General features: G+C 33.9%; 1 protein-coding gene across 1 annotated transcript; it reads left to right on the top strand.

Moving 5' to 3' along the window:
- The first annotated feature begins 377 nt into the window (after nucleotides 1-377).
- Fech (Ferrochelatase) lies at nucleotides 378-11,274 on the top strand. Its single transcript, XM_026627332.2, has 10 exons — nucleotides 378-619; nucleotides 3,404-3,528; nucleotides 3,972-4,137; nucleotides 6,135-6,252; nucleotides 7,189-7,290; nucleotides 8,082-8,244; nucleotides 9,608-9,763; nucleotides 10,332-10,448; nucleotides 10,659-10,786; nucleotides 11,141-11,274. Exons 1-10 carry the CDS (start codon nucleotides 604-606, stop codon nucleotides 11,241-11,243), a joined length of 1,194 nt encoding a protein of 397 aa, XP_026483117.2. The 5' UTR covers nucleotides 378-603; the 3' UTR covers nucleotides 11,244-11,274.
- The last annotated feature ends 1,111 nt before the right edge of the window (nucleotides 11,275-12,385 follow it).

The raw sequence follows: 12,385 nt of genomic DNA, 5'->3' as shown, positions 1-12,385 counted from the left end.
TTACAGTTATTAATACACCGTGAAGAGCTTAGGATTTTAATGATTTTAATAATCATCATCCGACATACAATTTTTGCAATAAGATTAACAACAGTGGTGTTATTACGGTTATACCGTAGCGACTGTTGCTGTCAAATATTTGTTGCGGATTGATAAATATTGCAGTCGATAAATCAATATTATAGAGTATTATGCTACTGCATAGGTCCATAATACTGATTTATATATTTTTTTATTTGATTTCATATCAAACCGCAACAAATATTTGATAGCAACAGTACATATATTAATGAAATTTCGTAAAAAATCTGGCTATGTTTATGGTTAATATTATGTCATTGTACCGAAAAACTGTCAGAATTGATATGAGCCTGATTTCTGACATTTAAAAATTAAATTTATCAAGTCGATGAACTAAGCAAGGAACTCACCTCAGTGATGTTACAAAATTGTTCCGAATTGTGTAAACTTTGACATAGAAATTAGTTTATTTAAATATTTTAAGTACCTCGCTATTGTATTTATTTAAATTAAAGTGTTTTGATATCAAATTTATTAAGAAAAAATATTCAAATACTTTTAAAATATAAGTCAAATATTACGATGCTGACCTCAATGTGTAAGTTTTTGACTTTTATTTATATATTTTTTTAAATTATACAGCAATTGTTTACATTAAGAAAAAAATTTGGACTATAAAACATTTTATTTTAGCTATAAAAGTTATAATAGTAGTTTATGTATACTAAATTAACGACAATGACTTTACAAAATATGTAACAAAAAATAGTATTGAATTGTTACAAAAAAAAAATGTTTCTTAGAAAATTATTTATCTTTAGTTATAATTAATTATGTCCTTTGCCATTTTAAGCAAGCCCAAAACTGAATATATTCAAGGCCTTTTTTTTTAAATTAATGGATAAATTTCTGTCCTAATTTCTAATCTTTTTCAGTATGGATAATAAAGTAACAATAATGAATACCACACTCGATGATATTATATATTTATACATAACTTGCCTCATATGTACTTTTTTAAAATATTTATAAGTTTCAATAAAAAAAAAAAATAATATACTAGTGTTGATAAAATTAACAAAAACCTTGATAATCTGTTTACAATTTTTACTTATCTATTTAAAAAACAAGTTTTAAAAATGAAAATTTACTTAATAACAATATATATTAAGTACAATGGAAAATTTTTGTACAAAAAATAAGTAGATAATAAATAACTATTCAATATATTTTTTTATTTCAGCCTTAACCTCAGTGTCAAGTTATAAAAGTAAAGAAAAAAAAAATAGCTTTGAATATGATAAAAAAAACTAAAAATAAAAAGATTTGTTTAATTAATATCAATAAATATAATTAATATTAAATATATACATAACAAAGAAAAAATATTTTAAAATCAATGCTTAAAATAAATCACTTGGCAATGTTGCATGAAATCAAATTGTAATCATTTACAATGTTAAGAGATATGCATTTATTAATCTTTAATACTACTTTTAGAGATTACAAAGTATTTAAATTGTAATATTGTATGGAATCTGAATGGCTACGCTAATTAAAGAATCATGACATTGGATTATTTTTGATCATAATTTATAAATGTGAATTTAAAAACCATTGCCAGTTGTCGTGGCATCCATATTGTGTTTAATCTGAAACTCACATAAAATAGGCATTAATAGACTTGCTAGTTTGTGTGGTTAAATATCTGGATGAGATTTTAATGTTGATTTATTGTTGAAAAAAATTGAATAGTATGTAATAAAATGTTACATTATATTTTTTAAAAACCTATAATGTATTATTAACTTTAATGTTATAATGCTGACTGGCCAATTGGTAACCCGATGGTTAGGGGTCACCACCTCCCATAGACATTGTTGTGGAAAATACTAACCACTCGTTAATGCTTCGCCAACCTTGAGAAATAAGATGTTACTTTCTTTGGACCTGAAATTATATTTAGTATTGTGCTGTTTAGTTGTAGAATAAATTATGAGTGGAAGGTACCTTCTCAGACGGGGTGTTCACCTTACCGTTGAGTAGGACTTTGTGCAAGCCCATATTTGACGGTGAATTGAACCAAACACATAAATATGTTTGTCTTGTTCAGAAACAATCAAGCAATCAAGCAACTCTGATTATATCAAACAAAACTCTATTCATTTTATTTTGCATTCACTGATGATTTTGTATTCGCTTTTGTTGCTGCACTATAATCTTCCGCAAGCTCCATCTGGTTTATTCTTTTATAATCTGTGTAGGTTATTATAGATGAATAAATCTGGATAAAATCGCTCTAATCTTTCAAATGATAATCTCTGATTATATCAAACAAAACTGTATTCATTTTATTTGCATTCATTGATGATTTTGTATTCGTTTTTGTTGCTGCACTATAATCTTCCGCAAGCTCCATCTGGTTTTTTCTTTTATAATCTGTGTAGGTTATCATAGATGAATAAACCTGGATAAAATCGCTCTACAATAGAACTGAAACAAACTAGCCAACTTTACGCTTGACACTCACCAAACATCGTACTACTTTACTAGTGTGCGTGTACTTAAGGGTCAACTGTTGGCCGCTATTTTTTTTAGAACGCGTTCTCACCTTCGATAGTCTATATAGACATAAATAATCAAAGGTGGTAATAAATTCATCTTTATCGGAAGTTTATTTTTTTATTTTGTCGTGTTATAGAAATACCGGGCAACGCGTGGAAACCATATGAGTAATGAATACCCGTTTATAGTATGGAACAATATGATAAGAGATCAGATTGTTGCTCTTTAATGTTATGCAAGTTTTTTTTTTTTTTTATAATTACTTCAAAACGATAATAATTTATCAAGGTATAATTAATGGATAACCTTTTGCGTGTTTTTTTTTTCTTTTGATTAGTGTAGTTGCGGTAGCTAATCGAAGTTATACATACGTACCTCTTTTTTTATCGATTAAAAAAAAAATTGTTGAATTTTCGGTGCGGTGTAGATGATTTTTGTTTTAATTCATTATCGTGTCGACATCTCTCTCGGCCGCCGATTTTGTTTCTTGTGTGTATCGCGTATAAAAATATATTTATTTCATGGACAAAATTATGTTTTATAATATATACTGCAATGAAGTATATAGTGTACGCGTCACGCACACACAAGTCAGTAGAGATCAGCTGCGAAGAGGAGAAATGACTGCACACGTGTAGGCCTCCCATTGGGCGTCCATAGACGTTTTACGTCATATTATAGAAACAAAATTAAATTAAAATATATATTTATTTAATTTATGACATTAAATTTATAGAATCAAATACTTTACGTTACCACAATATTGATGCAATGATTTTTCGGAATTGGATATTTAATCGAGAAATATATTTTTCAGATCGACACAACTCAAGAATTGCATCAAGATGGATGAATCGCGTTCGGTTAATGAGTCAAAGCGTGGAGAATCCAAAGACAGCTATCATTTTGTTAAATATGGGGGGACCAACGACTACAGATCAGGTACGTTTAGGTAGGATAGAAAAATAGTTTGTAGTTATTAAAATCCACTTCGAAAATAAGCCATTATTTCTCGTAAAAAGTAAAAAATAAAAAATGGTTGTTGATGACTAACCCTAAGAGATAGATATATACTATCGCGAACTTTTTTGAAGACCTTTATAATGTTTACAATACTGTAGTACAATATTTTGATCTATCTCGTAGAGTTCAGCCAGTTTTTGCAATGTAAGCTCAAAAAATGTGTTCATTTACGACATCACTTCAGAAACCTCTAGTATTATCAGTGTTTCTCTACTATATTGTGCATGTATTATACATATAATTCTTCCTCTTGAATCAATCTATCTATTAAAAAAAACCGCATCAAAATCCGTTGTGTAATTTTTGACTTTGTTTTATACTGTGTAATTAAGCATTTGTCTATGTGTTTTATTTATTTCCAGGTACCTGACTACCTACTAAGGATAATGACAGACCGCGACATGATACAACTACCGGTTCAGAGCAAACTTGGACCCTGGATAGCCAGCAGACGATCAGAGGAAGTTAAGAAAAAGTACATGGAAATCGGAGGGGGATCCCCTATTTACAAATGGACAGATTTACAAGGTCATTATAGTGTTAGGTGTAAAACTTGACAATTTCACATGCAGATTTTAGTCCAATGTATATATATTTATGATATAGAGGGAGGGGACGACCAAAGCAACGATGGTTGGGTTGATGATTAGAAATAATGTTACTTGGGATACGACTCCGACAGGATGGACGAAGACATGCTGCGCCGAACTCATGTAAAATTGGGATAAGAGCAGCAGGAGGATGTGTTAGATATTTAAAAAAAATCCTGCGTTCCGTTTTTCATTGTGTACGAAATCGTTTTGTGGTTTCTAATGAACTGGAATTTTGGTACGAAGTTCTTTTATGCGGCTTATAGTCGAGTGAACTGGCAGATGTACGGTTTTATATATGTACTGGCTTTTTAATAAATAATTTTCATCATATGACGACATCCGTGGTCGAGTAGGGTGTACACCGGTTTTCATGGGTACGCCACTCCGAGGTCCCGGGTTCGATTCCCGGCCGAGTCGGTCGAATTTTTTTTATTAGTTTTCTATGTTGTCTCGGGTCCGGGTGTTTGTGGTGCCGTCGTTACTTCTGATTTTCCATAACGCAAGTGCTTCAGCTACTTACATTGGGATCAGAGTGATGTATGTGATGTTGTCCAATGTTTATTATTATTATTATCAAATACGATTCAGTTTGGCTGTGATACAGCAACGGCCATAAAGATAGTCTGAGTGACTTTCGGTTTAATTTATTTTTTTGTTATTGCTTTCAATCACACGGTATTTTATCAAACATTGTTCATTTGTTTTATTGTGTCTGTTATTTGGTGGTAGGGCTTTGTGCAAGCCCGTCTGGATAGGTACCATCCACTCATCAGATATTCTACCGCCAAATAACGGTACTCTGTACTGTTGTGTTCCGGTTTGAAGGTTGAGTGAGCCAATGTACAGGCACAAGGGACGTAGCATCTTAGTTCCCAAGGTTGGTGGCGCATAGGTGACGTAAGGAATGGTTAATACTTCTTACAGCGCCTTTGTCTATGAGCGGTGGCGACCACTTACCATAAGGTGGCAACAAATGCCATAAAAAAAAATTTAATACATAATATACAGCGGAAGCAAATTCGTAAGAACTTATTTTAAATATTTCACAGCGGCCACCTGAAATGCGGTAACATCCAACATGTCCTATTTTTAAATCGGCCGCCGGAGATGATGCAAGTTACTATGACGTTTACTACGTATTTTAACGTCTTAGATAAAAAAAACCGAGAGAGTGTTTTTCGTTATATATTATGTATTAAATAACGGACATGATGGAATGAAGAAATTTTTTTTAGAATAATTATACAACAAGAAATAAAATTCATATTAAAATTCTGTGTGAATTGAAACAATGAGTTGTATATATGTTTTGTTAAACTGTATATGAATGGAAAGAGACAGAATCAGAGGGAAAGGTCGTAAGGAGGGGACATAACGCTCCTCTGGATTTCTGTCAGTTCGCTACTGTAAGCCGCGTTGAATAATTTCGTTCCAATGACATTGTATATTTGTGTCACAATTTTACTTGGGTCTTGACAGCATGTCTTCTTCTTCCATACTTCTTTATCGGATATTATCTCATAAGTAACATTTTTTGTAACCATATCGTCTTTCACACAATCCGTCCATCGTTTCTTCGATTTACCTCTATATCCATCCACATCCATGCTCAAGACCTTCACAACATGGTCCTCATTCCTCCGCACAACATGCCCATACCATGACAACCGGTTTTCACATAGCTTCTCGGTTACCGGTGCCACTTTGAAACTTCCTCTTATGTACTCATTCCTTACTCAATTCATTCGCGTAACAACATTCCTCTCAGCATTCTCATTTCCGCCACATGCTGTCTTTCAGTCATTCCTCTTGTAGCCCAACACTCTGATCCATATAGAACAGCAGGTCGAACCATGGTCTTATAGATCTTCCCCTTAAGTTTAAGTTTACGAAAACTAGTAACGTATATCAGTTCTAATTTCGTATTAACAGGAAGGCTCCTAACAAAAGCATTGGACCAGATGCTACCAGAATCGGCTCCACATAAACACTACATAGCGTTCAGATACGTTCCACCGTTCACTGAAGAAGCTTTGAATGCGGTGGAAAAGTAAGTTCTTATAAATATATATCAAGACACAACCTTTTTATAATATTTGAAATTATTGTGAACAAATCTTGGAGTTACGTTTACCATGCGATTTGCTGATAGTAGAATTATTATATAGCTGTATCATGGACTACAAACATTTTTTAATTCTATCTCTATTTATAATACAATACTATTTCATTTAACTATTGTAATTTCAGTAGTTCGGGATGGCAAAATAAAATTATGTTTTATACAATGATGCTCCAATCTCTCTATATATCTTTTACAATCCCTCACAATCCTCCAATTGTTTTCCTTATGACAGCTCAATCATTTTTAAAATAAGAAATAGTGTTACATGCCAGTATTAAATGTTATCCCATAAAATAATATTAACTAAAGTTGTACAAATTATTGATCAATTAATTACAATAATAATTGTATATATTTATAATATCCTATGACGTAGCTCCGTATGGAGGCTAGGGCTAGTCTCGTAACACTACTTATGTCCATTATAATTGCACTTCCGGATAAAGTTCGGATTGTAACTTTGCCGACATTTAAATAGCCATTTTTCGAAATAAGGCTTACGAAATAGACAAGACGTTTTATGATACCACTAAGGTTACTGGTCGTTGAATTGGGTTAATTTTGAGAATGAAGGAATAGTTAATACCTTTGTGTAAGCACTATAAAAATCAAATAAATTAATGGCTAGGTATCACTATAATATATATTCTACCGCCAAGCAGCAATATTTTATATTATCGTGTTCCGGTTCGAAGGCACAAGGGACATAACATCTCAGTTCCGAACGTTAGTAGCACATTGATGATGTATGGAACTATGGTTAATTTTCTCTCGTGATTGTGACCACTTACCATCAGGTTCATTTCCTCGTCCGCCTGCCTATATTACAATAAAAAGACTTTTTTTTTACTTTGTTTTCAGGGACGGTGTAAAGAGAGCGATCATATTCTCTCAATATCCACAGTACAGTTGCGCAACCACCGGCTCGAGTTTAAACGCCATTGCAGATTTTTATAAGGACAGGTACGAATATTGACGCCTGAGCCGAGATGGCCCAGTGGTTAGAACGCGTGCCTCTTAACCGATGATTTCGGGTTCAAGCCCAGGCAGGCACCACTGAATTTACATGTGCTTAATTTGTTTATAATTCATCTCGTGCTCGGCGGTGAAGGAAAACATCGTGAGGAAACCTGCATGTGTCTAATTTCAACGAAATTCTGCCACATGTGTATTCCACCCACCCGCATTGGAGCAGCGTGGTGGAATATGCTCCATACCTTCTCCTCAACGGGAGAGGAGGCCTTAGCCCAGCAGTGGGAAATTTACAGGCTGATTATGTTATGTACGAATATTGTATTATTTTATAGTTATAATTAATACCAGATACCCGTCGTTGACACGGGTGGAATAAGGTTCTATATAGTATTTGTAGATTTAAGAGCAAATTGAATGAATCTAATTTGCAAATTGGGATCCCAGCGTGCTGTTATGTTCCTGATAAGCGTGTTGAACTATGCATCGCCGTGCAGTCTTCGAAATGTCTCAATGTTTGCTAAACTAATTGACAGGACATACGGACTCTCGTCGTGCCAGTTTCACACGAGTACAATTTAAGGGTCTATATACAAATTTTAGACGGTAGAACAAACTTAAAAAGAAAAATAGTTTTTCTCAACTATAATATGCATGTATTATACATATAAACCTTCCTCTTGAATCGCTCTGTTCATTGACGAAAACCGCATTAAAATGCGTTGCGTAGTTCAAAAGATCCAAGCGTTCAGATATTTATAATATATTATTTTTACTTTCAGATCATTGCCAAAAATTAAATTCTCACTGATAGAACGATGGGCGACGAATATAAATTTAGCGAAAGTGTTCGCGGAAATGATCAAGGATAAACTGCAACTGTTTGACGAAAAAATACGAGATCAAGTACTGATTATGTTCACCGCGCACAGTTTGCCGTTAAAGGTAAGCATACACGTCAAATTTGCATATTTTAAGTGTATTAAAAAAATATCTTGGGACTATCCCAAAATTCCATCAAAATCTCAACTATGAAACCGTAACAGACAGACTTACTTTCGTATTTGATATTAGTATGGATTCAAATCACAGGACGACTAACGATCAATAAATAACATTAATATTGTATTGACGACAAATTAAAATTGGACTTGCGTAAAAAATCGGCGAAATTTTTGTCGGAACTTTGCATGTAAATTTAAATTGGATGTATAACATGTACCTAATTGCAATCGAAGCAGTATCGTTAACGAACCTTAGATATCTAACTAGATAGATTAAGTAAGAGCCGTCTCAAGCTATGCTGGGGATCTTAGGCATGAATTTGGGTCCCTTTTGGTAGATATTTACTACATAATCAGCCTGTAAATTTCCCAGTGCTGGGCTAAGGCCTCCTCTCCCGTTGAGGAGAAGGTATGGAGCATATTCCACCACGCTGCTCCAATGCGGGTTGGTGGAATACACGTGTGGCAGAATTTCGTTGAAATTAGACACATGCAGGTTTCCTCACGATGTTTTCCTTCACCGCCGAGCACGAGATGAATTATAAACAAATTAAGCACATGAAAATTCAGTGGTGCCTGCCTGGGTTTGAACCCGAAAACATCGGTTAAGATGCACGCGTTCTAACCACTGGGCTATCTCGGCTTAACGAACCTTAGATATCTAACTAGATAGATTAAGTAAGAGCCGTCTCAAGCTATGCTGGGGACCTTAGACACCCATGAATTTCCCTTTTGGTAGATATTTAGTGTAGAAATAATTTTCGTCATTTGTAGGAATCTAATTGGTTGTATAATCTTATGGTCACTTTATAGTATATCTATTTCTATCACGAAGATCTACTTTTTATATCGGCCATCGTCATTAGCCTTTTTTGATAAATATGTTTGTTATTTCTTACAAATATATATCACTTTCGAAAATATAAATAGCAGTCAACGTGAGCACAAACGTGTGATGGAAATTGTTGGTTCTTCGGGGCCCTCTCAGGACGGGGGCCCTGGGCACGTGCCCCATGTGTCCTATGGTAAAGACGGTAACGGATTAAGTAATAGCTCTGCTATATTTTACACAGCAATCACGTCTTAATTATAAATATTTAGATTTAATACGTGTTGCGTCAACTTAATTACTTATATACATTTTAATTTTACTTCCAAAGTTCCGATAACAATTTCGCCGATATTTAGAACGCCATTTATCAGAAATCCATGATGAATATCACATAATTCAAGACTTCTACCAATATAGACACGGGGAATAAAATTGTATTACAAATAAATTGTGTTTGTATAATTTAAAATAGGCGGTATCACGCGGAGACACGTATCCCCACGAGGTCGCAGCGTCCGTATCCGCAACAATGGCGCAGCTCTCGGTCCCCAATCCTCACAGACTCGTGTGGCAGAGTAAAGTCGGACCGTTGCCATGGTTACAGCCGTACACAGATGACGCCATAAAGGTATGAAACTATCTTAAATATTCCCCCTATCCGATCCGTAGGCGTCCTAAGCACGTCCTACACGATCGACGGCGTCCTAAGCCGAGGTTCGGCTTCACAGGAGGCGCCCTTAGGACGCGCGTATTCTGAGCACTTAAGTGGGCTCCCAACACAAGGCTTGAGTAGTTTAGCTCGCCTACCCCACCCGGTGACGCTGTAGAGGCCATTAGGCCAACAGCAACAATCAATTCGAAAAAAAAAAAAACTTTATTAAGACTAAATTAATAAATAAATCTTATTATTCATTAAAAGAATACTTTTTAGAAAAAAAAAACGCCTGGATTCAGGCTCGGGTTCCATAGGACAGTAATTATTGTAAAAAACAACATTGTAAATCTGTTTATTTGAAAAGAGAAACTATGTGAGTTTCTTGCCGTTTCTTCTCGCTTGAAGCTGCTTTCCGAAACGGTGGTAGTGTTTAAATATCGACGATTCAAAAACGCTTCGTTGTGAAGTTTACTTGATTAAACTTGATTTGATTTGATAAGTCAAATAAACAATGATTAATGAAATGATTTAATTTTTTCAGGCGTACGCGAAGCAAGGCATCAAACATATGATCCTTGTACCGATTGCGTTCGTTAATGAACATATAGAGACATTACACGAACTCGATATAGAATACTGCGATGAAGTCGCTAAAGAGGTAATTATTGAGTACTGTTTTCGTCCTCGTGTGACTGGACGGGGCCGCGGGGGGGGTCTTCGATCATGATATCGTCCGATTTCATTCACGGATTTTTTTTTAATTTTAATATATGCGACTGTTTCTTTTAATGGGTTCTTAAAAGATTTGGAAATCAAATTGGTATATTATGTATTGAAAATTAATTAAATAGTTATCGTTTTTTTTCAGGCTGGCATCACTCAGATTGAACGCGCATCAGCTCCCAACGATCATCCGATATTTATAGCTGCTATGGCGGATGTTGTAGCGAAGCATATTAATGATGGTCCGAGCGTGTCCAAACAGTTTTTATCTAGGTAATATATTAAGAGTACTTTTTATGTGGCTGCAGATTTCAAGACCTCAGCCTTGTTTTTGATTGATTGATGATTTGATTTTTCTCTTGTCTTGCAATAAATACAAAATATGAATATAAAGTTTAATAAATAGAGTTGGTTGGAACGAATTTCCTGTTAAATGCAGCATACGCTTCCAATACTTGATTTATTTAGTGGTAAATAAAAATAGGCGAAATATAAGTGTTCTTGTACCGGTATTGGTCATATCTTAACATAATTTGAATTTAGAATATATAATATTTCAATCGAGCCAATCACGGTTGAGATTTCAAATTTGTAATGTAAAAAAATAACTAAGAGTTTTAATTTCAGATGTCCACACTGCGTCAGCCAAAGGTGCAAATTTTCGAAGGAGTTTTATAAGAAGTTGTGTTCCACAGATTATAACCAGCCGGAGTTGGCAGCTAAAATATAGATAAAACAAATTAAAGTATTACATTAAAATGTATTGTTTTTTTATTTTTTTCCGAGGAGTTTTTTTTTCAGCAGTATTATAAAGATAATGACAAACTTTGATGTCAGTTTTATAAGTGTTTTTTTTCTACGTTTAACGGTTTTCATACAGACATGATAACACTGTTTCTCAAAATTAAAGAAATGTATATTCTTACTGAGGAAGTGAAATATAACTGTCTTAAAAAAAAACAATTATCAATATTTACATTCAGTTAACAATAATTAAAAAAAAAAAAAAATTATGTCCGAAGCACTCAAACTTCGTACCAAAGGTAAGCCCAAGCTTATAATATGACACGCGATCGCGTTCCTTTTTTTTTAATGTATTACGCTTCAAGGTATTGATGCATTTGGCACTATGAGTATATTACATATTGGAGTCCCATATATAATATATTCTTAGTAGATGCATTTTAATCTTATATTTTAACTAGCTGAACCGGCTTTACCCAAATTAAATTTATAAAACACAAACTTCCAACCCTCTTCCCGTTTTACCCTCTTAGGGGTGAAGTTTCGTAAAATCCGTTTTTAGGGGATGTACACACCCTATAAGGTGTTACAGTTTCTCAGATTTCGTGATAGCGTTAGCCGATTTTTGTCTCGGTGATTATGGGACGATAGCTGTACATAAAAAATCGATTATGTCCAGCCGTAGATGTGCAGAAAAATAAAAGAGGATTTTTGATTGCAATTTATTAACAAATAATGAATTTTAGAGAGCGGAATAAAGTTACTAGCCGGCTAGAGAGCGGAATTAAGGCTGTTTAGAAAAAGAAAATTGCAGGAAATTGCTATCGACAAACTCCGATTAAATAAAAATTTCATTTAAATAAGGTTTGGTTTTGTTTTGTTTTAAGATGAGTAACTTGCTAGTTCACAATGAAATGAAATCAAAACAAAACCTGTCATAAGTTTTAAAATTTTCTTTTGAATTAACGCGAAGTTTCGCCGCGTACCACTAGTAAAGTTTTATTCATTCAAATCGAATCCGCCATTTTTGAGTAATCGGTTAACATATAAATAAAAATCAAATATCAATCGCCTCTTCTTTAAGTCGATTAAAAGTTCCTTTGTAGGTGGCACTGTTGATTATTTGGA

Source organism: Vanessa tameamea, chromosome 31 (assembly GCF_037043105.1).
Source record: "Vanessa tameamea isolate UH-Manoa-2023 chromosome 31, ilVanTame1 primary haplotype, whole genome shotgun sequence".
Taxonomy (NCBI): Eukaryota; Metazoa; Arthropoda; class Insecta; order Lepidoptera; family Nymphalidae; genus Vanessa; species Vanessa tameamea.
This window is presented reverse-complemented; position numbering and strand designations above follow the sequence as displayed.

Coding starts and splice junctions, on each gene's coding strand:
- Fech (XM_026627332.2), top strand. Junction 8,245..9,607: donor CGCACAGTTTGCCGTTAAAG/GTAAGCATACAC, acceptor AATTTAAAATAG/GCGGTATCACGCGGAGACAC. Junction 9,764..10,331: donor ACACAGATGACGCCATAAAG/GTATGAAACTAT, acceptor TAATTTTTTCAG/GCGTACGCGAAGCAAGGCAT.